At 57.7% G+C, this 26,779-nt stretch overlaps 1 protein-coding gene across 1 annotated transcript in view; it reads right to left on the bottom strand.

The window, feature by feature from the left end:
- Nucleotides 1-26,779, bottom strand: part of CFAP46 (cilia and flagella associated protein 46) — a 51,966-nt gene that overhangs the window by 14,729 nt on the left and 10,458 nt on the right. Inside the window, exons 12-39 of the mRNA XM_087824088.1 lie at nt 25,580-25,808; nt 25,358-25,478; nt 23,893-24,016; nt 23,437-23,567; nt 22,439-22,566; nt 21,989-22,122; nt 20,591-20,803; nt 19,316-19,481; nt 18,305-18,454; nt 17,408-17,515; nt 16,593-16,759; nt 15,645-15,776; nt 15,136-15,298; nt 14,465-14,549; nt 13,186-13,324; nt 12,651-12,834; nt 12,196-12,355; nt 11,101-11,312; nt 10,089-10,220; nt 9,206-9,355; nt 7,083-7,231; nt 6,476-6,574; nt 5,694-5,826; nt 4,808-4,954; nt 2,751-2,951; nt 2,568-2,674; nt 1,088-1,264; nt 210-345 (exon numbers count right to left, since the gene is read on the bottom strand). Of these exons, the coding sequence (XP_087680214.1) occupies nt 210-345; nt 1,088-1,264; nt 2,568-2,674; nt 2,751-2,951; nt 4,808-4,954; nt 5,694-5,826; nt 6,476-6,574; nt 7,083-7,231; nt 9,206-9,355; nt 10,089-10,220; nt 11,101-11,312; nt 12,196-12,355; nt 12,651-12,834; nt 13,186-13,324; nt 14,465-14,549; nt 15,136-15,298; nt 15,645-15,776; nt 16,593-16,759; nt 17,408-17,515; nt 18,305-18,454; nt 19,316-19,481; nt 20,591-20,803; nt 21,989-22,122; nt 22,439-22,566; nt 23,437-23,567; nt 23,893-24,016; nt 25,358-25,478; nt 25,580-25,808 (4,177 nt within the window). The remainder of the gene's footprint in view (nt 1-209; nt 346-1,087; nt 1,265-2,567; nt 2,675-2,750; nt 2,952-4,807; nt 4,955-5,693; nt 5,827-6,475; nt 6,575-7,082; nt 7,232-9,205; nt 9,356-10,088; nt 10,221-11,100; nt 11,313-12,195; nt 12,356-12,650; nt 12,835-13,185; nt 13,325-14,464; nt 14,550-15,135; nt 15,299-15,644; nt 15,777-16,592; nt 16,760-17,407; nt 17,516-18,304; nt 18,455-19,315; nt 19,482-20,590; nt 20,804-21,988; nt 22,123-22,438; nt 22,567-23,436; nt 23,568-23,892; nt 24,017-25,357; nt 25,479-25,579; nt 25,809-26,779) is intronic.

The raw sequence follows: 26,779 nt of genomic DNA, 5'->3' as shown, positions 1-26,779 counted from the left end.
TCCTCACGCCCCACACCCCTCAGGTCTGTTGTCCCTGCCTCTCACCGCCATGCTCTTCCTGGACACCCAGCTGCGTCCCCTCGACTCGGGCAGTCGTCAGCCTCACCCGGGTCCCCCCTCCGGCGGTGGCCACGGGACCACGGACAGTGCAGGGCGACCTCTGCTCAGGGGCGACGATGGCATGGCCCGGGTCCAGGACACGCACTTACATCTTGAAGGGACAGGAGGCCCTGGGTGCTGTGGAACAGCTCCTCCTCCTCGGCCACGGCTCGCTGGGCCAGGCTGTAGGCCTCCAGGTGGTACACAGTCCTCTGCTCTTCGTCCCTCTCACTTTGGGCACATAACCTTCCCGAGACGAAGGGCGGGTGTCCGAGGGGCAGGTTGCCAGCAGGGACACCGTGCAGTGTGTGCTTTCTGCAGAATCGTACTGTGCATTTTATTAGTACTTAAAACGCTATGAGTTGGTGTTTTACATGCACAGACACCGTCACTGTATCTGAACACAACACTAAGTGCGCTCACATCCTGCCTCGTGGACACCAGCTGTGTGTGAACAAGCGTGCGTGGGCAGGGGTAGCATGTGCACATGTCTGTGACACGTGTCTACACGTGTGAGATGTGGCTGATGTGTGCCTGTGCGTGCCAGCATGTGGACACTGGGTGGTGGCTGATCCCTGCGGCGTTGGGGTGGTGGGAAGTGTGTGTCGGGGGTGGGGGTGATGGGGGCTGTGAGGCATGTTTGCAGAGACCGAGCAGGTGGGAAGGACAGAGGTGGAAGGACAGGAGCGAGGACACCCGTGATGAGCTATACTTGAGGGGCACCCCAAGTGGCTGCAGACTCCCAGGGCAGGTGCCCCAGGGGAGATGGAGGAGGCCCTATGGGGCCAATGGGGGCCGATGACAATGTGACAAGGAGGAAAGCTGGCCACGTGGGGAGCAGCAGTGCGCAGGGGGCTTCGAGGATGGGAGGGGGGCCTGTGTGCAGGACTCGGCAGGGCCAGTGGCTGTCGGGGTCCAGCATGGGCCTTCAGGAGCCTCAGGAGGGACAGCCCCCTGGCGTGGGCGGGACCTGCGGCAAGGCTCTCACCTCTTTACCCTCGCCCGCTCCAGCTTTATGTCCACACAGTTCTCTTTGTAGCCACATTTGACAAACTTTTTCTCAATTTCCAGCAAGCAATTATCCAGCTCGCTCAGCAAAAATGGGAATGCAGAAGGCTCACTGTCCACTGACTCCTGGGTGATTTGAATCCGGAGCTTCAGACACCTGTGAGGGACAGAGGGACACTCCACTTTCGGTTCTGCTAAGCACGTGGCCCAACATGACACCACCCGATGTCACACCACCCAATGTGACATGGCCAACAGCTCTAGGGTGACAGCTGTCCACGTGGAACCACAAGGGCCTCCACCCCTCACCCACAATGCTGAAAGGAGCAGCTTCAGGAGTCTTCGCAAAAACCACAACTCAAACGGCCACATTCTTCAGACACGACACAGTGAAGCGAGAGAGGGACAGCCCCACCCCAGGCGTCCATTTGGAAACTGAAAACCACTCTCCCAAATGACCGCAGGACAGAGAAGGGCCCATGGCAACGGCCCTGGCTCCTGTGTGGGACCTGCGGGCTGCCCGGGAGTCCAGAGGTGCGTTTGCTAGGACAGGAGGCAGGAGGCGCGTGGCCTAGGTGACGGACTCAGGAGGTGGGAACAAAGAGTGCCAACAGCCCCTCGCCAACACAGAAAGGAGAACTTGACAAAGCAGCAGCAGAAAATAGAGAAACCCAAGATGACCCAAAGCCGCCTATAACACAAACGCGGCTTCTTTGAAACAGTCGGATAAACGGGATTCTGAGATTCTGCCGTCAAGGAGGAGAGGGCAGTGAGGGGACAGGCCCCAGGTGCAGCCGTGGTAGAAGCTGCAAGAAAGAGGCTGTGAGCAGCTCACTGGCACAGCCCACACCTGGGGGGAACAGTTTTCTAGAAGACACATCACCAGGGAAATGGCTCGAAAATAAGCTGAGAGTCTGGAAGACTAACAGTCATGGAAGAACTAGCGCTGCTATTAAAAGTTCTGTCCCCAGCACATGGGCCGCTGGCCCAGACGGGTGGAGAAACCCCGGTGTGTCCCCCGTGGACGGACACGGGGCTCTGAAAACCAGCCGGAGCAGAGCAGGGGAAGGCGGCTGCACACCGGACCCGCTCAGCCCTGCAGGGCACCGAGGGGCACCCCACCCAGTGGCCAGCACCCGGCCTGGCGGCGCCTGTCCCTCAGCCCAGGAGGGGCCACAGGAAGCCCACGCTGTGCTTGTCGGGAAGTGAAGGCTGTTCCCTGAGAATTTAGCAGCATAACAGGGCCGCCTGAATCTCTGCAAAGAAAAGCAGAGCACGCTGCCCGAGGTGAGGCTCTTCTGACTGCCCGAAGCCACGGTCCCCAGTGGCCGCGACAGACACTGTTTCTCAGAGCAGGTCTGAGGCACGCTCAGGACACTCGAGAGGCTGTGACTACACGGCCCCCGCGTTGCGATCCTCTCAACTCCGCACGGCAGTTAAGTGTTTCTCACGGGAGTCACCTGGCTTCCAGGTCCGTGGTCATGAATTCCAAGATGGGCGCGCGGTTGGGTCTTTCTTTCTTGAGCACCCTGAAGACCTCGATGAGCTTCTGAAAGAGCTGGCAGACCTGGGGGCCGCACCGCGCGGCCGTCAGCGGGGCCCCAGCCCCCTCCCGGCAGCGCGCGGGCCCGGCCGCTCCTCACCATCACTTCCTTCCCCTCCTTGCCCGTGGACAGGAGCGCGTCGGCCAGCGTGAGCGTGGACCGGTACCAGAAGTCCTCGCCGCCGCCCCGGCGCTGCGCCGCCTCCACCATCCTCCGCCCGAGGCTGTAGTTCCTCTCCTTGTTGGCCAGCTGTGCGAGGAGGTGCAGGCACTGGGATTCCGCGCAAGGGTCTTTCACCTCCTAGAAAAGACAGGACATGCGGAGACGGGATGGGGAGTGAGCGTGAGAGAGACAGAGACAGAGAAACAAGAGACAGAGAGACAGGCACAGGCACAGACAGGCACAGAGAGAGACAGGGGGGGACAGAGGGACAGGGGCGGAGAGGGGACAGTGCAGCAGCTCCAGGCCTGCATCCGTGTGCTGGGCTCCTCTCCGACCTGAAGGCATCTCTACGTTTGCCCCGGGCACAGGGTGGCCTTGAGGCCGTGCGTGTGCTAAAACTCACTCGCAGGATTCCGGACAGCGGTCAGGGCCCTGGGAAGGCCCTCCCTGTAGCAGGGGCTCCAGTGCACTCCCACCATCTAGGGACACAGTTTAAGGGCTCCCCTGAGGCCTCGGCCCCCAGGCCAGGAGTCTCTGTCCTAATGCTGGTCCAGGGCTGCCTCTGTCTTCCATTCACTGCACACGGCCAGAGGGGTCTGGGGGTGGGAAGGTGGGGTGGGAGCCTTGCTGGCCTCTGGACTGACCCCAGGCTTTGAGGGTGGCTGGGCCTAGAGAGAGCGGCCAGCACACAGCTCAAAGCTGATGACGCAGGAAGGCCCAGGGGGCTCAAACCTCTCATTCCAGGAGCCAGGGCCCCCGAGGGACCAGCGCAGGCAGGCTTGGGTGCAGTTACAGTGGGACAGCGGCCGGAGTGGAGAGAGCAGAGGTGGGCACAGAGAGGAGGTGGGCAGGGAAGCTGGGCACCTGCACGGAGGGAAAGCAGGGACAGCACCGGACACTGGTGGGTGCAGCCGGAGGGACAGGTGGCAGCTGGGTGCTGTGAGGGCCCAGCGTGGGAGCAGGCGCAGCCACTCGCCCAGAGTACACAGAGACAGGGCTCATTCCAACAGACACCCAGGGAAGGCGTCCCCAGCCGAGCGGTCATCTGGGTCTGAGTGCTGAGCCTCAGGGAGGAGCCAGAGGAGGGCAGGGCCCCAGACTCTCAGACGTGGGGTGTCTGGCTAAGGGGTGGGCGAGGGGAAGACGCTGAGACAGAACAGCCGAGAGACACCTGTCCCCAATGCCTGAGACCTACACACACCTGTTCCCAATGACTGAGACCTGCACACACCTGTCCCCACTACCTGAGACCTGCACACACCTGTCCCCAGTGCCTGAAACTGAGATCTGAACTTCCCAAGGCTTTCAAGGTGCCACTGAGTTTTTACATCTTTATTAAGGACTTTTCTCCCTCTGGAGTTCTTTGAAACAAGTGGCCCTCCCAGGGAACACAGTTTTGAATGCTGGACAGAGACAGACGACCTCTCTGCAGCATGGAGAGCAGCTGATGCTGGCAGGAGGGACGCACTCCTGGGCCTCCACTCCATCCTGGCTTTCCCCAGGGCACCCATCCTTGTGGGAGACACAGCCCAGGAGGAAAGCTACGGCTCAGCTGAAGAGTGAGACCCCAGAGAGGCGACAGACACCTGCAAGGCTGACCTTCAAAGAGAGAAAAAATTCATGGCAGGGGAAAAGGGGCTGGCGCACCATCTGCCTCTGGAGGAAGGAGCCCGGGGTCTCTCCAGGTCCTCACCCCCTGCCCGCCATACACCACTGAGAGGCCTGCGAAGAAACAGAAAGGGACCCTGCGATTCAGGAACAAGCCCACAGCAGCTGTGGGAACAGGCACTGTATGTAGCAAACGGGTCAGTGAGCACAGGACAACAGAGGAAAAGCAGACAAAGGACAGGAAAGGCTTTTTCCTCAGAGAACTGGTTCCTAAAAGAGAATCACACACGTGTTGCAGACCAGGGAGATTCCAAACTCGCTTCAGTACAGACAGGCGCCGTCTCCAGCTGGGCGTGGGGGGCAGGGGGGGCAGGTATGGCCCCTACCTGGAAGGCCTGGCAGGCCTCGGACAGGAGCAGCCTCGCGGGCTGGTACAGGTCCATCTCGAGTAGAACTTCTGCTTTGAGGGTCCACAGCAGGGGAAAGGACGTGCCGTCCAGGCCTCTCCCGGTCTCTCCGTTTATCTTCAAAATCTGTAACACACCGAGGCCGGCTCTGCCTCATGTCCGTGTCTATGCCTGATGCCCGTAGCCCAGCTTTCCTCCTGGGCACATGTCTCTTCTCACCCAACCAAGCCACCACCAGTTGTGCCAGAGCTGGTTCCTGGGCGGCACCTCCTCCCTCCCCTGCTCCATGCTCTGTGCCCCCTCTCCTGGACCAGGCAGCACCCTGACCCATGTAGGACAAGTCTCTAAGCTCTAACAATTCAACAAGACCATGAGGGACCATGTCATCCCCGTGCAGGTCACACACTGAGCCTGTCCCAAGCAGGAGCCTGCACACCCCACAGCCTGGCTGGCATCCAAAGTGCTGACTGTGGGGCTCACCATGAAGTCCCAAGAATGGCTCTCCCATGGGGATAAGCGATCTCTGACTCCAGATAAAAGCAGCTGGGGTGGGCAAGCCCACAGAGGGGAGGGGAACGCGGGACAGTGGCCAGACCCACAGGCATACTCTCTGCTGTGAGGGCCTCGAGCTTCCCAGTAATGTGGTCTGCACCCCTCGGTGCCACCCAGCCCGTCTTCTCTGAATCGCTGCTTGGGCCCCTGGTGGGCCCTTTCTTGGGTGGTCTGTAGTCTCGTCTTCCCCAGGGACTTCCAGGGCCCATGGACGGGACACAAGCAACCCATCCCTGGAGTTCCCAGGACACTGCGGAGGGCTTTGGCCGCAGCCCAGTGGCAGCCCTGCCACCACCCCTCAGAGCCCGGCTACCTGGTCCTTCGCCACGAGGGGCCTCGTCTCCGCTGGCGGCCTGGCAGGCGTGGGCTCACTCAGGACCTGCATGCTTTCTTCCAACAATGGTTCTCTGTTCTTCTCCTTTTTCAAGGCAATTTCTTTTCTGAAGCTAATGTAAGTAAAACAAGCAACGTGCTGAAGAAGAAACGCAATGGCCAAGGGATACCTGGAAGTGTTTGATGTCACCAGCAACGAGCTACTAATTAAAATGTCTACAAGAGGCCACTACTTACTTGTGTGTTTACAAAGATTTTAAAAATACCCACAATTTAGCAGCACATGGGACTCCTAAATTCATGCTTCTTGCCCACTCTCTCCCCCAACTCCAGACTCACGCAGCCGGCTGTGAATCTGCCCTCCCGCCCTGGACGCCCAGGCAGGGCTCCACCCACCGAGAAAGGCTCTGCTCCCTGTGGGGTCGGCCTCCCGCGGGTCTCAGCAAGCCCGCCTCCCTCGCCTTTGCCTTTGCCACTCCGCCTGGACCCCTGAGAGTTCTCGGTCCTCTGTCTCCCCTCCCCTCGCACGGTACTAACCCGGGAGATGCCCGCACATAGGAGGGTGAGTAATAAACTGCACCTCCAGCACAGCTTCCCTGGACCCTGACTCTCTGAGCACTGTACCCCTGGGTCCTCCCAACACCCACTGTCCGGCCATACTGAGCAATGGGGGCCTGGAGCTCGGCGGGGACACAGCCGAGAGCAGGGCCACACTGGTCACGTCGCTCCTTCTTCCCGAAGAGCCCTCACCGCTGCACACACCTTGCCTGCTCCATGTCACCAATGTAGGCCTGTCCCACCACGTCCTCGTGGGCAGCAGCTGCTTCTCTCAGCCTCAGATCGGAGCAGACCAGGGCGAGTCTGGGGAGGGGACCGGGCACTCGATAAAGATTGGTGAACAAAGGCAGAAATGTGTAACTGGGTAATATTTTCAGTAATTTGTCATGCTAAGCAAAATTGTTAGGAAAAAATAAGAGGTGGTGCTATCGAATTTCAGGTAGAAAAAAGCTGACACATTTGTTCTTATCTTTGACTCAACACAGGTTCATAGCCTCACGGTCACCTTCCGAGGCCCAAGCAAGGCACACGGGGCGGCGCCCTGATCGCCCATCAGGGCCATGCTCTGCTTGAGTTCTTATGAAAAGCAATTTAAAACTTTTTATTGAAGTACAGATGACATGCAATATTACATCAGTTTCATGGTGATTCGACAGTGACCCACCTTATGATGTGATCACCTCACTAAGTCACACGACCAACCATATGTCACTGTGCAAAGTTGCCATTTCTTTGGAAAGGATTTGAAGCCTACAGAAAGGTCACACAAACCCTACAGAGATTTCCCTGAAAAGAACACAGGCATACTGACCGAAGGTGGTAGAGATCTTTGAGGCTCTTGCTGTCCACCACGCAAGCGGAAATTAGGACACCCAACTGCAGGACAGGGATTGTGAGCTCATAGAGGGACATCTTCTTCAGGGCCTTGACCAACTGGTCCAGATAATATAAAGTATATGTCTGCACAAATATACGACAAACATGTAAGGCCAAGGGGGAGGAAGGTTGGCCCACTAGCTCAGAGGGTCTTTCTTCAGAGAACTCTGTCCCTCACAGTGCAAGCACAGTGCCTGGCACCCAGCAGGTGTCCCACAAGTGTCCGTTAAATGAATGAATGAGTGAATGAATGAATGACATGCTCTCTTCCTTCCCGCCTTCATTCATAGCTTTCATTTTGTCATGGACAATTGCCTATAATCTCCAGCACTCAAGTATAGTTAAAGATTCTCACAAAAAACAATCCATTTATGAATTTATTCAAATGAATATTTTCGTTTCATTTTTCCATGAAAAACTACCAATCCATTAAAAGTAGAATTTCTTTATGTACACACACAGCGAATACTTCTTATAACGTCGCACTAGGTTTGATAAAAATAATTATTCTTCAGTGGAAAATTAGAAAAGTTGGATACACTATGCAAAATCTACTTAACCGCATGGAAGAAGGAACAACGCTGAGAAAACATGTCGGGGTACATTTGTCGTGGGCCAGCTCTGCACTAAACCTGAGGCTCCAGGTGATTACAACCAGAACTGACAGGATTTCCGGGGAATCTGAGCAGCCGCGTCTGAAGCCTGCCTGGGGACGCACAGCAAAGGAAAGGACCGCACGACCTCCTGAAGAATGGGGGGGCGCACTCTCTACCCGCAAGCGGAGTTTGAGCTCAGTATCCAGACACTGAGACAGTGTCACAGGTAGTCACCCGCTTTGTGACAAATGTGGCATTCTCATTCACGGTTCTTCCACAGCCTCCCCCCCCCCCAATTTCAGGTGGACTGCAGGTCTAAATCTGACATGAAAAAACTATAAAGCTTTGGAAAAATACTGTAAGAGAATATCTTCATGACTTTTGGGAAGGAAAGCTTTTTTTTTTTTAAACAGGACACTGAAAACACTAGTCACAAAGGAAAAAGATTAAGCATTATTATTAAATGAAAACTAGGAAGCCCCGGCAGTCAAGACACAGAGTGAATGGCGATCTGCTATTCATAAATTGTCCATGTTGTTTTTCCAGACTGGAGAAACCATCCTTCCCATCAACAAGGAAAAGGCAGAAAGCTTACAAAAAGTGGGCAATGGACTGGACAGGAGATCACACAAGAGGACACCCAGCAGCCACAGGCATTGAGAGGTGCCTGACCTCGCTGGAGCCACCTGAGGCACCACCACACGTCCGCCAAAGGGCCACCGTTGAGAAGGGAAACCGCAGGCGTCTGGTGAGGATGTGGCAGTGGAAGCTCTTGCCCACTGAGGGGCCCTGACCCAGCCACCGTGGAAGGCAATTCGGCCATGCACCCTGTAGCTGGCGGCGCACAAACTCTGCCACCCACACCCCCGCCGGTGGATGTGTCCTCCAGACGCGTGGGCACGAACTCTTGCAGCCACCCCATCGATGGGAGCCACCCCCGGAAACCACCCAAATGTCCGTCAGCAGTGGGACGGACACGTGGAGTGTGGCCCAGGCGCACAGTGGAATACTCCGCAGCAGTGAAGGCGAGCAAACTAACCAAGCCACGGGGGGCCCGAGGACGCCACCTCACAACACCCAGGATCACACGCTGAATGACTCCACTTTTCAGAGCACAAGACACAGGCAGAATCATCTGGGCTGAACAAGGCCCCCAAAGTCACCAGGTGCTGCCCCGGCACCTGTGCATGGGACCTCACATGGCAAAAGGGCTGTGCGGGTCTGATTAGACCCGGACCCCAGGGTGGGAGGTCAGCCGGGATGTAGTTGTGCGGGTCCTCAGAGGAGTTGGGAGGCAGAGGCGTGGCACCTCATCCAGACAAACCCCGTCAGGTGCTTTTCTCCTGGGACACATTTCGCACCAGAAACCACTGGCTGAGCTGCAAGTCAGGAGCTACAACGGCGAGGCGGGGATGCAGCTGGCAGCGTGTCACCCAGGCTGGGACAACTCCTGTTAACTCACCGGCCTCTGGATACTGGATGTGTTAACAGTAAAGTCGCTCTTGTCCTGTTTGAACGTGGCTGTCACCTCTTCCGAGCAGAAATAGGAAGCCCACGCCTCCACGCTTGCTGGGACATCTTCTGGCTCTTTGCTGGGAGCCGGGGTCTGACCCTGTGAAGCAGGAACGCAGGGTTTGCTTCATAAAGTGGAGCTGAAAGGTCCAGGTGGAAGCTGGTGCAGAGGCGGGAGCTGCGAGGCGAGCCCCTGCGCTCTCCCAGGGCCCCGCGGCGCGTCGCCCTCCCTAAGATCCCGGCCCTGAGCAAGCCACCCAGGGCCACATCTGATTTCACATTCAAAACTTGATAAGACATCACTCCCGGGAGAGTGCGACTTATGCTTTTTGCCCCATGCATCACGGGGTCCACCTGCGGTGTCCAGGCCACGACCCGTGCCACCCACGGATCCGCGCTCAGTAAACGATGGGCGCCTGGGCGCAGGCGGGAGTCGGGCTCTGTGGGGCTGAGCAGCTGAGGGCGGCAGGAGCACGGCCACGTGGACAGGCAGACACTCAGGTGAAAGGTGGGGTGTGCGGGACAGGCCCCGTGTGATGGGAAAACTCGCTGCCGCAGAGCTCCCCCTCCCGCCCCGCACCCAGGACCAGGCATGCCTGGGGGTCACCCTGCAGGGCCTTTGATCCGTGACTTGCCCTGGTGTGGGATCAACTCCAGGAAGAAGCCAGACACCCCCCCATCGCCCATTACCGTCCTAGCACCCCTGGAGGGGCGGTGAGAGGGGGAGGGAGAAATCACGGCCTCCATCTTACGGAAGAGGGAACTGAGGCACAGAGGAGCCTGAGGCCCGCAGCTGGGCACGTCCCGCCTGCACCTCTGGGGAGGCGCGTCACCTGCTTCGAGTCCTTGCTCCTGTCTCTGTCCTTGGCCTTCTCCTTCTCTTTCTTAGGCAGCAACAAATTCGAACTAGCTGTTGTTGGGACTTTACTTTCTGAAACTGATTTTCCTACTGTTAATAAAGAAACCTGGGAAAACATAATGCAAATTTGCAACATTAAGAACAGACGCGAGTCCCCACGTTCCTCCCAGACACTCAGATCCAAGGGGCGGGTCAGCGGTCCTGAGGCTCAGACTGGCGGCCTCCCGTCCATTTGCCTGCTGCGGCCAGGCCGGTGAGCCGTGGGCAGAGGTGGCTGCAGCGTCCCTGGGGTGGGACGCTGGGAGGTCCTCCTCTGCACAGGGGGCGTCCCCTTCCGGACTCTGCACCCGCAGGGGCAGGGGGCGAGAGTGAGCGAACAGGGCTTTACAGTGAGTCTCCCGTCCCTAATCAAGAAGGCACCTGGGTTACATCCAGCGGACCCCCTTACAGAATCCTGGGCAGGGGTGGGAAGTCCTTCCCGTTCTTCCTGCTGCCAAGGGGCATAACTGGGGCCTGGGGGCAAACTTGCCCTCAGAAACAAGTCCCGTCCTGACAGAGCTGCCCTGCAGGGGACACTGCCGCAGAAGGTTCCCCAGAGCAAGAGGCCACCAAGAGCTGCCAGGAAGGGGGCTATAAAGAGGTGATGGGAAGGGGGCAGTGAGGAAGCCATGCAGGGAAGGGGGGAAGAAAGAAGATTCTGGAAGCCCAGCAGCAGGGCTGCTGATGGTCAGGAAAACACAGGCTTCGGCCAACTGTCCTTTACACGCAGCAGCCTGGGGGACCCTGGAGGGGTGGGTTTCAGAGGAGGGGCCGACTGGAGAAGCGGTGCTGACGGGAGTGAAGTGGACAGGGACACACGGTTGCCATGGAGAGACACTGTGCATGTCTCGGTCTTTACAGACTGTTTGGAAGCAACAAAACTTAGCCACAGTCTGGTCCCAGAAAAGCGGAGTCCCCCCCACCCCCCGGTGGCAGCGCGGCCCCACCTGCCAGATGCGCCTGAGGAACATGTAGGCCATGAGGCAGTAGTCCTGGTAGTTGGCGGCACTTGGGGACACCATCAGGGCCAGCAGGATGTAGGCACGGGCCAGCGCCTCTAACTGCCTCACGCTCCACAGCTTCTCCAAGGAGACTGTCCCCGCGTCCTCAGAGCCCGGAATCTCTGGGGCCGCCTGCGCCTGCAAGGGCACGTGCTCTCCTGCAAGACAGGGTGCCGCGGCCGTGGGTGCCCCAGAAGTGATGTCCACAGCCTCGGCCGTTTCCTCTCTGCCCTTCTCCCAGGCCCTGGGGGTCAGGCGGCAGCCACCCGTTCAGTGCGGGACACTCGTCCCAGGAGCTGAGTCCTCTTTCGGAAGGTGTGCCCATCGGTGCAGGGGCTAGGGCGTCTCCCCAAGAAGGGAGACAACAGGCTGGACTTCTGGGTGCTGAGGCCACAGCCAGGCTTCGAAGAGAGACCCATCTCAGGCCCAGGGTGGGGGTTGGCTACAGTCATCTGTGGCTCTGGGGTAACTTTTGGGGTTGGGAGCGATGGACCCTCCCCCCCACGCGTCACCCAAGTTGGTCTGAGTTCACCCAGATGAGGGCGGGACATCAAGTGAACGAGTCCATGTGCCTCTAGTACACACAGGCGGAGGTGGCCCTTTTCCAGGGCCCTGAGTCTGCAGGCGAGGACGGGGGCCGCCTCAGTGCTGGGCAAGAGGCTGCTTGGAGCCAGGCTTGGGCCAGTGGTGACAGGGCCTGTCCGTGGGGGGCCGTTCCCCCTTTTGGTGTGAGAGCACTCTCTTGCTGGAGGCAAGACCCAGAACAGGACCTGGGTGGCCACACTTCCTCCTCAGTGTGATGACAGTGAAGCTGCCCAGGCTCCCCCATCACCAACACCCTGCTCAGCAAACCCAACCTGTGAGCCCAAACCAAACACTTCTGAGGCCTCCACACACTGTCGTGGCCAAGCAGCTTTGGGGGTGGCCTGGGGCTGGCTCCAGGCCACGTCTGTGAGAATGTGCCTCCCCTTTATCACCAAAAGGCACACTCTCTGAACCAGAGTGGACAGCTGAAGGGACAGGAGCCCATCCCCACCTCACCTGCTGGCTCAGGTGTGTCCCTGGCAAGTTTCATCCCCAGCAGGATGTCGATTGCCCAGTTCAGGTGGAAGGTTACGTCTTCGATAGGGAACTGTTTGTAATACAGCCACTCGCTGAATTCCATGATGTAGTCGACTTTGTGCCACTCACTCTCTGGTTTCTTTGAGATTAAACAGAAAAGGGGGTTAAGATACTGCCACCCTCATTCAGCATCCTGAGACTCGGTCTAGAACGGGAAGCAGTGATTTTTTTAATGTTTTTACTGATTTGAGAGAGAGGGAGAGAGAAACATCAATGATGACAGAATCATTGATCCCCTGCCTCCTGCACGCCTCCTACTGGGGATTGAGCCCACAACCCGGGCACGTGCCCTGACCAGGAATTGAACCACAATCTGCTGGATCCTAGGCCGATGCTCAACTGCTGAGCCACGCCGGCCGGGCTACCTTGCACACCTGCAAGGCCTGGATTGCGTTTTGATAGCAGGTCAACTCTCCATAGACGTTCTTTGAGTTCAAGGCCAGGCGGTGCCACATGTGTGCCAAGTAATCTTCACTCTCATCTTTAAATTTCTGTATTTCCATCGTAAAATTCTGGCCAAGTTTGGCCTTCACAATGACCATATGCTTGAAAATCAATCTAAAGAAAAGCAAAAGAGAAACTAATTCTCAAGTCAAATGGCAAAAATTTAAATATGTATAATTCACCCAGAACTAAGTATCTGTCCATTTTCCTACTTACAAAGATAAAACAAAACAGAACCTGAGTTACTTGGGATTTTGTGTCGTGGTCTATTTTTAAAATTTATTTTTTAATTTATTATTTGTGTGTGTGGGCTGTGTTGTAAATCCCCGCCCTCCTTGTGTTGGGTCCTTTGTGGGGAAGTCATCAGGAATGGGAGAGTGGGGGGAGGCCCTGACGGGTGAGCTCTGAGGGCACGGGGGATGCAGGAGGGGTCCGGGCCGGGGCGGGGGTCCGGGGCGCACTCACAGGCGGTGCGCAGTCCGCGGCAGCACCTGCACCGCCTCGTCCAGCACCTTCAGGCCGCCCTCCCAGTCGTCCTGGTCCGCGTGGCAATGGAACAGCACCCCGTAGAGCGCGGCGCGCAGGGACAGGTCGTCCTCGGCCGCTGCGGGGACAGGGCTCATGGCTGCAGGGGCCTGTGCTGGGACAGGAGCCTCCCCTACAGCCTCCCGTGGAGGCCGCGGCTGCAGATGGAGCCTCTGGAGGGAGGAGGAAGTGCCCGCGTGGAGCTGAGCACAGCAGACCTGTCCAGGCCAATGCGACTCTGGATGGGTTATAGGAGCTCACTGCTCAGCTGCCAAATCGGATGCACATTTCCCCAGTGTTTACGTTTTAATTTTTTGCATTTCTCCCTCTTCTCATTATTTAAATTTTCATGTACTTGAAACTGTGCCTCTTTGATCACTTTAACATTTAGGAAATAATCTTTCCACAAAATCTCTGCTATGCTCAATTCTACTTTCTGATTTTTTTTCTACAATTTGCACTTTAAAACTATGACACCATTTAATCTCTAAGATGTTTTTTTTCAGTCCACAGAGTAGTGCGGACGTGACTTGCACTGTCCCCTGGGCGCCACATGGGCCACACGGGCTGGCTCTCCACCAGGGCTCCTGCGTGACCAGATGCCCACCTCCTCCCTGACAGCCGCCATCTACCCCGCTTTCTGCAGCACCGCCAGCAATTTCACTGTTGGGGCTTAGTACTCAACTTGGTATTTAACTATACACGGTCAGATTTTGTTTATTTTAAGTCAAATTTATGTCTCTAAATAGGACTATGCAGTACTCGGGCGGGGCCTCGGCTCTACCCCAGCGTGCACATCCCAAGCACACATTGGGACTCTTACATTAAGAGGGGCAGTGAATTAGCAGATAATCATCATTTTTCTTTAAACATGGGTTTTAAAATATGGTTTTCATTGTTCTAAGATCAGTATTTTTTCAGGAGTATGTCTCCACATTTTTATGGAAGTAGAATGACTTATCTATTAGAATGACCCAGAGGCTAGATTTCAAGGCAGCCCGGGTGGACTGGGAAGAATGTGTGGCCCTGGACAAGGGGACCACCTGGCCTTGTTCCCTTGTGCACAAGGGGGCTTCACAAGGCCATTCATAAAAAGCACTCAGAGTGCCTGTCACACCCCGAACGCTGGGCAGTCGTCCCCTGTGGTTTCTGCCACGGCCACGCGGGCTTACAAAAGGGCAGAGGGAACTGAAAGCACAGCATTCTTCCATCCACGCACCTGGGAGGAAAGAGCCCTCGGAGGTCCCTCCGCTCTGGAAGTCCGCCGTCGGCCACTGGTGCAGAAGCTGCACGTCTCCTTTTTCCTGAAGTAGAAACGGACAAGGCATCTACTTGAAAGTTGTAGTTTATCTTTCACCACTTTGTGTTTCATCTGCCTCAGTATCTAATGTCAGACATTTCGGCTAAATTTCTAAGATGTTAAGTCACACTTCACCCATGAGAAAGGCTGTCCAGTGCAAGGTCAGCAGCGTCAGAGCACACACAGGCCTCCAGTGTCTACAGCTTCCTCAGTGACAGAGCATCCAAGTCACTCCTGTCGCTTTTAATCAATGGGATCAAAGCACATTTAAAAAAAACAACGATGGGACAAAGTGAAAGCAGGACTCAGAGGGAAGTTTAGAGCTCCAAATGTTTACACTAGTTCCTTAGACCTTAAGGAACCAGAAAAAGAACAAAGTAAACCCAAAAGAGCAGAGGGGAGGGAGAGGGGAGAGAAGGACAGTGGGGAAGGGAGGTCAGAGCTAAGTGCTGAGCGCAGCCAGGAGCCACCCCCACTCTGCAGGCCACCACGTCCATCACTTGTTAGAGCAGTTCCAAGGGGTCTGTCTTTCCTTGGGAACCTCTCCTGTCCTTTCTGGAGGAAGACCCAGGAAGCCTGCCCTGGAGCACCTGCTTTTTGGCCTCCGTCTTGTTGATGATGGTGACGATCTTCTGAATGGTGCTTTTCGATTTCTTCCTGCTGGCTGCGGAGGACAGGAGCGGGAGCTGGGTGTTCCAGTAGTGCCGCGCTGCCAGCATCACCAGGGCGCTGCTCTGCGAGATGCCTCCAAACCTGAAAGGGAGGCCCAACCTAGCCAACTATAGACACCCAGACACCTAAAGCTCCTGGATCCTCAAAGGGCAGGGTGAAGCCGAGCGTCTCCCCTGGGGCCTGTGCCCAGCTCTGCAGGACGGGCCCTTGGGGGTCCCTGCTGTGAATCTCCTGCGTCATAGCTCCCTTGCCTTGCCCCGCCCAGCCCTTGCCATGGGATCTCTGAGGGAGGGCTGGCCTCTGCGACAGTCACTCCTGCGCATCATGCTCTTCATGCACTGACGCTGCCATGTATCTCCCATACACCACACATACCCCAGACACACGACACACGCACTCTGTTCCGCCCCGGAGCAGCGCGGCGCACCTCACGCTCTCTGTGAAGGCCCTGGCGGCCGACAGGCGCAGCTGCTTCCGCCCCTTCAGGTTCTCCATGATGCTCCTGCCCTGGATGCAGGCCGTGGTGCTCAGCATTTCTGCCACCAGCTGAACCTGGACCCTGCAGACAGAGATACCCTTAGCACACAGAAGGGAAGTGGGGGTGCATGCACAGGAAGGTTAGTGAGCCCAGAATGCCCAGAGTAGCCTCCAGCCCAGCTCGGGGGCACCGACTTTATTCTGAGAGAAATGCCCTGGCTCCTGGGTATACTCTTTGCGTGGGCTCAGGGCCTTGACGCCAGGGAGCTGCCTGCAGGAGCAGACAGGAGCCCAAGGGGAAGCTGCTGCCCCTTGGCCTGCAGGGTCTGCTGTGCAGTCAGGTCCCTGCTCCAGTGGTGACACTCGAACAGACCCCTCTCCAGGGGTGAGAGTGTAGCCCTGCCTGGGCACCAGCATCCTAGACACTGTGATCTTTACATAGCAGTTTCTCAAGACAGAGTGCAGCCAAGGCCAGCATCGCCCCCATCACCTATAAACGCACTGATTCCTTTTGCTTACTGTGTTCCTCCAGTTGCTGAGAGGAGTGCCGAAATCTACAGCTATAACTGCATGTGCTTCATGTTTGCTTCTTGAATTCTGAAGCACCACTATTAAGTGTACACATGTTTAGAATGTTTGTTTTCTTGCTGATTTAACAGAGGCTGCACTGGCACCCCGATGGGGCTGCTGGGACACACAGAGGTGAGTGGGGCTCTGGGGAGGGGTTGGTGCTCCCTCTCTGTAACCTCTACACAAGTCATCCCTGGTCACCACGTGTGCCCCTACACACTGATGGGTGATTACAAACATTCTCCACGTCCCTCCTGATCTTGGGGGAGATAGGGGAACAGCCACATCATTGGGGCACCAGGAGTCAGGCGCCAGGGAGGCTACTTACGGATTGGACATCCTCAGATACCTAACGCCCATCTGGATGGCCTTATACGTGCACGCCATGGTGACCTCATGGTCGTGGGCTGTGTAGGCAAAGTAGCTCAGGCGAGTGAGGCTCTGCAGCTCAACCAGAGGGTCTGTCCAGCTGCACTCGGAGGCCATCTTCAGCAGCTGCATGGAAGGCAGAGGAAGGCATTCAGTGTGGGGAGTTTCTGATCCCTCGACCCCCAGTGGCAGATGCTGTCAGTGGCGGGCTACTTCATTTGCTAAAACTTTAAACCTCACTGTGGATTATGGAGCTGTGTTACCCCAGACAGACTTAAATGGGTAAAGGACCATCCCCACAGCAAACACCACAAAAGCTGAGTTACTGCATCACTAGCTCATAAACTTAGACCCAGGCTCAGGGTCAGTTGCTGGGGGACAGATGCCCAAGTGTCCACACTGCCTTGGTGTCCCCAGGGACACCATGCCCTGCATGGAGCCACAGAGGAAGCTCAGAGACAAGTGCTGTGTAAAACTAAACTCAGGTGCCTGAGGGGAACAGTAAGTGTGGTGAGAACACAGGTCACTCAGGCAGGCCAGGTTCCGATTCTGGCCACCTCCGGCAAGGCCCTCTGACCCTGGTTCTGTCTCTGAGCAGCAAGATTTGAACAAGTGGCCTCCGGTTGAGGGACTGTGCCTGTGCATAGCACCTGGCATGCCAACCAGGACACCTAGTGACACCTACCTGGGCCTAGAGGGGTATAGTGACATCTGGCGGCGGGGGGAGATGACACCTAGTGGAAGGTGATACCTGAGGGAGGAGGTGACACCTACGTGGGCCAAGGGGGGCACAGTAAAGTCCATGAGGCCCAGTCCATTGCAGGAGTACATCTCCAGGGCAACAAGGACTCTGGTCACAGAGTTGATCTCCTCGTTGGTGCTCTAGGGAAGGAAGCAGAGGGTGACTATGAGCCCGAGGGTCTGGGGCACTCGGGACTTTAACCCTGTGAAATACCAGCTTGATAGGAGTAATTGGAGCTATTTGTGTATAAGGTTGTCTCCAAGTGACCTTCTCACTCCATCAAGAGGCAGGAGGCGGTGCAGAGTGGTCAGACGACTGGGCTGACCCGGCTGCAGGTGGAGGGCAGGCGGCCAGCACAGCAGGGAGGGCCTCCCTCCTGTCCCACTCCAACCAGCCCTCGATCTTGGCTCGCTCAGATGCCCTCCCTCACCGCCTCTCTGGTCTCCCTTTCACTTGTCCCAGCATGTTCTGGCTCTGGCTGGCACCCAGGGGAGTCTCCTGATGGTCTCCCTCTGTGGTCATGCAGCCCCTCTCCTTTCCTCTCCTCTCCTCTCCTCTCTGGGTCCCTGCCTGCTTCCCCAGTCCCCACTTCCACAGCCTTGTGTCCACCGCTCAGGGTCCCCTGGTACCCTACCAAAGAGGGCCCCCTCTGGCCTTAGTGCAACTCCAAATAAGGCTGCAGTGAGCGTCACTGAGGGTGGACAGCACCCCCAGAGGCCCAGCAGCTTGGTGCACACTTAGAAGAGCATCCAGTGGGCTGGAGGAAGAGGGGATTGCCATGGCCTGGCAGGTGGAGGGGCCGGGGGCAGCGACCTCAGTGGGAGGGAAACACCCTACACAGAGAAAGGCGCAGCCTGTTGTGCGCTGCCCCCAGACTGGCCAGGCCAAGGGGCGGGGGAAGAGGGCGAGGCAGCGCTCTGTGGCCGCACCTGCTCCTCCGTGCCCAGCCTCGACCCAATCTGCTGCTGCAGCAGCTGCTTGGCCTTCACCCAGGTGGCAATGAGCTGCTGCCGGGCTTCCGTGGGCACGGCCTCCTCCGGCACCGTCCCATTGGTCAGGTTCAGGGCAAACTCACAGACCTGAAACAAAGGGGTCCTTGTTCATAAAACCAGAATTCTAAACAGAGACACCCGAGCCAAGACCCAAATCATTAACCATAAGTGGCCCCGGCTCTTGGTCCAGACCACAACCATGGCTTAACCACTTGCCAAGCCTGGGCCCATCCTGGAGCGGGCCGTGAGCTGCGATCTTGGGGTGCGGCTCACCCTCCCACACCCTCACCCCTCGCGCACACTCGGGGCAGCAGCACAGTGGCGCCTCGTGCCCTGTCTTTCTGAGGGTACCTGTCAAGCCCCAGCAGGGCCAGTGGGGCCTTTCTCACCCCAACCTCCTCAGCATTCAGGTCTGCTCCAGGTTCTGACCGTTCCCTTAAACTCATTAAGGAACTTGCTTTCTTCTGTGGTTGCTAAGCATCCTCTGAACTAGAAACGGGTGATGGGTGACCCAGCGCTTTTCAACATCCATCAAGACCACGATTCTCCCTCTTTTCATGGATTACTACAATCAAGTCCACGCGTATGGGGAGTAAATTTCATGGGATAAGTGCTCCCATCGCTCGCAGCCTCCGTCCATACACAGAGCTCTGTGAACTCCGCGCCGGGGCTGGTCTGGAGTTTTCCAGCCTCCGCCGACCCCTACCATCCTTGGTTCTGGAATAACTAGCACAGGAATGAGCTGGGCCCTGGGGGCGTCCAGGCCCTGATGCTGCTCCCTTGTTTTAGAGAAAGGTGCGTTTTCCCCTCTCTGCGCTCAGCGCCCGTTTCCCGGCAGCTGGGCCGGCCGCCAGCCTCACCCGCAGGCACCCCATCTTCACCCCTCGGTGGCTGCGCGAGGGTCCGCCCAGCGCACCCCACCTCCCGCTCGCACGCGGCCGGCTGTACCTCCAAGGCGGTCCTGACTTCAGAGGCGGCTCCCGGGTCCAGGGGGGTGTGCACCTGGTTTGGTCGCACAAGTTTTCTAGATTTTTCTGGCATCTGGGTTGGGATCCAGCTCATAATTAGGCCTCGGGCCAAAGCATTGCAGAGCATCACCAGCATGACAGAGTCACTGGAACACAAGGCGTGGCAGGTGAAGCACAGACTCAGGGCGCGAGTTCCCGGAGTCTGCGGCGGCTGTGTTCACTGGGCCCCCATCTTCTGTGATTAAACAAAAGGTGGCCGCCCACCAGCCCGGCACCTATTCAAGGAGCTTTTCTCAGGCCTCGAGGGAGGAAGCTGCCTATGACAAGTCTGCTACTGTGACACTCCGTCCCCTGCCACAGGTGCCTCCACGCTGAGAGGGCGGCACCTGGGCCACGTGGGCTGGACAGAAAGGCCCTGGGTAGTGGTCTGAGATGTTCCACCAGTTACCAAAGCGAATGCGCTTATACTGAAACTCCGTGTTTCTCCCTCAAAACGTTATGGTACTGAAGTGTTTAAAATGGCCACAGATGATCTTCATGTGCTGAGAACCAGGGACTCAAAGTCTGATCCTTGTTGGCAACAGAAACATGCAGCATGACGGCCCGTGTGCCTGCGGCCCCCCCAGGGCGCTGGCGTCAGGACGGAGCCGGCCTCACGCCCACAGGAGAGGGGGGCCGCTGGGCACTTCCTCAGGTCATGGCCCACTTTCTTTTTCACTTGTAACTCTAAAAGCATCACGTCATGTGCTGCCACATTCTGGCTCACTCTTCAATTTCTACTTTAGCATCTGATGAAAATATTCAACTCTTATTGCTCAGACTAAAAGCCAAACCAACAGAAAACACGCAAGGAGAGTTTTAAAACTTCATCCTAGCTAGCTCATCAGTCTTTCACAAGCTCACATCTTGTGAGAAAGCGCAGAGACCGATTTCAACCCCCCACACCAGAGGGCCGCGAGGAGGGGCCGCTCTCCTCCATCTCCCTCGGTGACTCTGGCCTCGGCAAACCTTCTCCACAACCGTTCTGTTTGGAACAGAGGCCGGCTGGGCAATGCTGCGGGCCCTGGGCGGGTGTGAGGGCTCCTGAGAGCCTTATCAATCCCCACACATGGCCCCGTGGCTCAGAAAGGGTGAGTGTCTGACTCAGGGGTGCAGCTAGTAAATGGAGACCCGGGGATTGCTTGAGCAGCCCTCCCTGTGACAGCACTAAAGAGGGACACACATCTGACCCCATAGCTCTAGGGCGAGGACTCACCCGTTGTGGCCGGTGAGCTTGACAATGTTCAGGAGGTGGTACAAGGTATCCACCAGCTCCTTCTGCCGCCCAGCCATGATGAGATGGTGGTTATGGTTCAGCACGTAGACCACGGCGTTCTGCACGATCCAGGCTTCCTTTATCTCCTGTCCGATCTCTGCCGACCGCAGCCAGTTGCTCATGGCGTACTGTGACAGGCTCTCAATCCAGGTCCTACGGGACGTACACGCCAAGCTCTCCCTCTGAACAAGTCTGCTCCCAACTGGGCAGCACAGATGCTAGCATGAAGTCTGCCCACGGCCCCGCCCTGACAGTGGAGCAGGGTCAGAATTGTGCCACTGCTGGGACTGCCTGCCATGTTCTCTCCAAAAGGATCCTGGACCTGCCCAGCTCCCCCCAGGACATCCCTCGGTCACATATACAAATCAGACCCTCTCGCTCTGTACCTGGTATGCAAGCCTCCCAGCCCTCCCAGTCTGAGGACAAAGTCCTGGCCCAAGACCAGCCTGGCTGCCTGTCCACCTCTGCAGCCACCCCTCGCACACAGGCCACTCTCCTCAAGTCCCACTCAGCACTTTGGGCGAGTGACGACTGTCCACCTGGGGACTGGGCATGGAAAACCTTTTCTGAAAAGGGCCAGGCAGTGTCCAGGCCCTGCAGCTCCGTGTGGTCTCTCCTGCATATTTTTCTCTTTTATTTTCCAAATTTTTAAAATGCCAAAACCACTCAGCTTGTGGGTTATACAAAACCAGGCCCTGCATCAGATGTGGCCTGGGCCCGGGTTTGCTGACCCTCGGGCAAATGTAAACTCATGGGCCTGGGCCCTAGACAGGCAGCCTCACCTCTCGGCAGCTCTGAAGGCAACCTTACAGGTGGCCTTACGACACCAAGTCAAACTCCCCGCAAAACTATTCGCTTTAAGAACTGAGCAGCAGATTTACAAACAACCCAAACCCTCACCATTAACACCGCACCCACTTCACGAGTGACCTGCTCGAGGCATCTCACGTGGGTGAGTCTCCTGGACGTTCCGCAGGAAATGCTTTGTCGTTCACACAGGGAGCCATCGAGGTGTGTACCCCACACATCTGGACAGGTTAGCCTTTCCTCCAAGCAAATTCAAGAGCTGCCCCCTCTCTATTTCCACAAGTGGGGTCTCCCTAACATCTCACTTTCACTAATAACAAGGAAGATCAGAATGAACACAAATCTGAAACACCGGACAAGCCAGTCTTGTGGCCGTTCTCACGTGGGACACCAACTACGCCCCTGGTCTGGACACAGCCCCCTGCCCTCTATTCCTTACTTCCCCGGGCAGCTCCAAAGCCCACGCTCCAGGCACAGACAGTGCCACCCATGCAGAGGGCACGTGGGCCCTGCCAGTCATGCGGCCCCTACCTGTATGTGATCCACTCCAAGTTGTCGGAGGGGGACTCGAGCATGTAGCCTGCCGGGTGCTGGCTCAAGTCCTCAGGGGGGTTGGGACAGTTATTTAGCTCCACACCTTCTGACTGCAGCAAGTGGACGGTGGCCTGCAGAGGAAGTGCGCAGAGGGAAAGGTCATGGAGCCATGCCCCAGCGCCAGGCACGATTCAGAAACTATTTCTAAGGAAAATTTATATCAACCCAAGTAACGTTTTGACGTCTACTTTTCTCCCAGAACTCATCCCCACCACCAGAACCCAGGAAACTCCCTAATCCATAGCCTCACTTCAGGAGCAGAGGGGGGGGACCGGAGTAAACGTAGGCAGGGTCAGCGCCTTCGGACGCCCATGAGGCCGCCATGGTGCACTGAGGGGACTCTGGAGGGGACCCATGCTCACAAGCCAACCTGTACACAGGACACACCTCAGCACTGATGAAGCCCACCTCCGCGAACTTCCGCAGCAGGCTAGGGGACCCCGGCCTGTGCAGCGTGACCTGCAACTGGCCCCTGGGATCCAACGCCGAGCCATCCCAGCCCCGCTTCTTCCTTCCTGGGGGAACAGCACGGCTTCAGACGCGCCACAAATAACAAGGCAGGGACTGCTGCCCCTCGCCTGCTGGAGCCCTTCCCCAGCTCCAGGTTGGCGGGGGTCCCTGACCGGTGGACATTGTGCCCAGGGGGTGGTGGAGGAAACCTTCCCAAGTGTATGGGCCCCGTGGGGTGGCAAAGTGTCCCTCCTCTTGCTGATTTCCTGACAGAGAATTCTTGGTTTTGCTCATCACGCAGTCCTGCCACCACGCCTGCCACGCCCGCCTCGTGGGCCTTCTAGCGCCTCTTACAGGCCCCTATGCTAACCACCCACTAAACCAGAGCTCCTCCAGGCGCCTGCACCCGGACTCATCCCCAGACGCAGTGCTTACGTGGGGAGCCAGCCCCCTGCCCACACTCCACACTCAGTCCTCACCCACACTGTCAGCCTCTGCCCTCTGCCCTCTGCCCACAGGCTCCCATCAAGGTGGCCTCAGTTCCCTTACTCACAATAGATCCCTTCCCTTTCTCACTCCCTGAAGATCCCGAAGTGACTGTGAAGGTCAAACCAGATGATGGAGGAGGAAGCCAGCCTGGCACAGAGCCAGACACACAAGGCGGCCCCTGGTCAGCAATAGTGACCCTGTGATCACCATCACTCCCACGAGGAGACCCTGACATCACCTTCACTCCGTCATGGACCGTCTCAGCGGTCAGCTACACGCATTTGTAAAATCCTGTTTGCACTCGAAGGGCCCCCGGACTCAAGTCCTGGCACACTGACCCCTTCCCTCACTTCAGGACCAAACCCGGCCTCTGCCAGGACCTGGCAGCCCTGCTGGGTTCGCAGGCTGCGCAGCGAGCTGGGTGATCAGGGCAGACTCGTGCGTACCTCTCTTCATCCGTGACGGCTTCTTCACCTTGACACTGTCATAGAGGAGGCAGAAGCGGCTGGCCGTCCGGCAAACGTCCCACACACCTTGCTTCCGGGCAACCTTGGCGAGCTCTGCCCAGATCTGTACTCTGCTCACCAAAGACCCAAACAAAGGAAAACCTGAACTCGGACGTGGTTGGTGAATCAGAAAGCTCGTGAGAAAAAGGCATTGGTGGGTCTACAGTTTCAGGGTTGCAAAGAGCAACTGGGAGACAACCAATGTTCACAGCCAGGGGCTTGAGGCAACAGGGTGGCCTGGAAGGATGAGGCTGCCCCAGGGTCAGGGGTGAGGGCAGGGGGCAGCTATCTGGTTGCCGAACCAGATGGTCATTCTCGCTCTAGGGTGACAGAGCCACCTCACTGGTTGGGGGCTTTGCTGTGTGTAAGCCTGTCCTTCTCCAGGTCCCCACTCACCTCTCCTTGTCATTCTCATTCCCCAAACGCCGCAAATGCCCAGCAGCTTTTTCCACGCTGATGGTGTGGTGCCGTGCCTTGGCGAAGAGGGCAGTGAACCGGCCCCTGTTCCTCCCGGTAGAAACTGAGGACAGAGACGAGATGTACATAAGGCTGACGTCAAGCAAGGGGGTCACACAACGTGGAGGGACTGCACTTCCGTTCAAGGGATGATCTCTGTCATTGGCCTGCAGCCACAGTTATAGCAACCCCAGGGTTCTGGGCTCAGACGGAGTGAAGAGTGACCCCTCCCTGGGGCATTTTTTTTTTTTTTAATGCTCACCTAAGGATATTTTCCATTCCTTCCCAGAGAACGGAAGGGAGAGAGAGAGGCAGAGAGAAACATCGATGTGAGAGAGATACATTGATTAGCTGCCTCCCACGCACAGCCTGACTGGGGCTGGGGATCGAGCTTGCAAAGTGCCCTTGGCTGGAATCGAACCCAGGACTGTTCAGTCCACGAGCTGATGCTCTAACCACTGAGACAAACAGGCCAGGGCCATTTTTGGTCTTTTGATGGGAGTTAGGTCGAGCTAACTGTGCCTCTGTGTGAGGGAAGCTGCCAGGCCCCTGGGCACAGCGTGTTGCAGGGTCGGCCTGGTCACCCTGCCTTGCTCTGGCCCATGGCGGCACCACCCCTATTCCACCCACCCAGGCCCCAAGTTGGCGCTCCCTCACGCCAGCCCCTGCCCAGCACCCGCCGGCCCCACCCCCAAGGCCAGGCGTTTGAGCAGCTTGGTGTTGGAGGCCGCTCCTCCTGGCACATAAGCACAAACTCTGAGCGCTCAACATCACCCCAGGAACCCATGGGCCACCCGGCACAGCTGCCCTGGGATGCAGTGGACCTGGGCCTGGGCTTGAGGCGAGGCCCGCTGTCCGTGACAGGCCGTGGGCGTGGGTGTGACACGTGCCGCCACTGCACAGGGCCCTCGCCCTCTCAGCACAAAATGCCATTCACCTCCAGGAGCCAGTTCACAGAGACCCCGCTGAAGCTCCCGCCTCACAGGGCCCCACCCCCTCCTCCCCAGGTTCCCAGGAACACGGGCTGACTGCAGGAGACACACCAGGAGGCACCTCGGAGTGTCCCGTGTGACCGCGGAGAGAGCCTGTGCTCCCCAGGCAGCTCGGGGCAGCATGGAAACAGTCTATGGCATGACTAGGGAGGTGACGATCATCACGGCCACGGAGGGGGCGCACGGACACCTGGCCGCTCCAAGGGTCATGACCCAGAGCTGTCCCTCCCACCACTGGGGCCTGTCCCCATCCTGTCCTCCATCTCCCTTACCCGGGATCCTCCACACAGGTGACCGAGGACCCCAAGGCTCCTGCCTTCGTGACAAATGAGGTCATGTGGGCTGAGAGCCTCTGGCCGGGAGCAGAGCAAGAGGGAAGCCTGGGGGCCCCTTGGGAGTGAGGCAGCACCTACCTTTGGTCTCGTTCTCGCTGTCAAGCACGATCTGGAAGGTGTCGGGGGCCAGGGCCAGGCCTGCGTTCACCAGGAGGGCCCGCTTCTTCCGGACGCTGTCTTTGAGGATAGCTTTCTTTGCCTGCAAAAGGCGGAGATGGTACGGGTCTGGCCTTTCCTGAGCGCTCCTGGGCTCTGAAGAGGCTGCGTGGGCCCCGGGTAGGCCCGAAGGCGGTGCCGCACCTGCTCAATGGCCATGATGGCCTTGTCCTCAGCGCGCTCAGGGGACTGGTACAGCATGGAGCAGAGGTGCAGCCGGTTGAAGGCCATCCCGAGCTTCTCCTGGTAGAGGCCTTGGCTGTCCAGGAGCATGGCCTTCTGCAGGTGCTCCATGGCGGGCTCCAGCCGGTCCTCGTCTTCCTCAATGTGCGCCAGCTCCATGTGCACTTGGCAGCGGAGCAGGACCATGAGGCTGGGGAGCACAGCGCAGCGTCACAGGGCGCGGGGAATACTGGCCGCCTGCGAGACCCTCAGGGGAACCATGCAGTGGGTCTCCTGCATCCTGCAGGTCCCACCCTGCCTCGCCTTGAGGACTCACACAGGGGTACAGAGAGAGGAGGTCCCTACAGGCCACAGGAGGCCTGAGCCCAGCTGGTGAACAGCTGCTGGGACCTGGCCTCCAAGACTGAGAAGCAGCAGCTCAGCAAACCAGGGTCCTGCTAGCGAGAGCTGCTGTGCATGAGGGACATGTGACACTGGGGCTCGTCACCTTCATCCACCAGCACTGTTTCCCCCCATCACCCTGAACAGTTCTCAGTGCTGCCAACTCACTGCTCCCCACTGACCACGGCAGCCCCGTCTCTGCCCCTGCTCTCCTGGGCTGAGGCACACACAGCCACTCACAACAGCACCACGCCCGCGGGCCCCGCCCCTGCCTGGCGTTTGTTCCCGTTGCTGCCTGTCCCCCTGCCTCAGCAGGAAAAGACAGTGCCCTCAGAGCCTTCTCCTTCTCCATGAGACAGGTCATGGCCCTGCCCTGGACACAAGCATTTGCAATCCCACAAATCTGTCAAACGAAAGTTCTACAGGACTCAGAACTGACTCAGCATGATGGAGGCGTACATGTCACAGGTCCTTATAACCTCAGGGACAGAGGCAGGGAGAGCCCAAGGCGCCAGGGGGCTGGCTCTGCTGCCGGAGGGAGCCGGCATTATGGCCGGGAGAAGGCACCGCCGATACCCCCAGCATCCCAGGTATGCCACGGTGAGGTCTACACTCCCCATCAGGAAACCGGGAAACAGGCCACTCCCCATGCCTGGGGCAGGGACAGAACAGGGTGGGTCAGCACCCAGCAGGACTCCCCTGGGCATAAGCCCTGAGTCCCACAATGAGAGACTCCTCTAGGGACAGACGAGTCCACGAGCCGGCAAGCTGACACACACA

The sequence above is a fragment of the Miniopterus natalensis genome, chromosome 14, assembly GCF_054644295.1.
Source record: "Miniopterus natalensis isolate mMinNat1 chromosome 14, mMinNat1.hap1, whole genome shotgun sequence".
Lineage (NCBI taxonomy): Eukaryota > Metazoa > Chordata > Mammalia > Chiroptera > Miniopteridae > Miniopterus > Miniopterus natalensis.
This window is presented reverse-complemented; position numbering and strand designations above follow the sequence as displayed.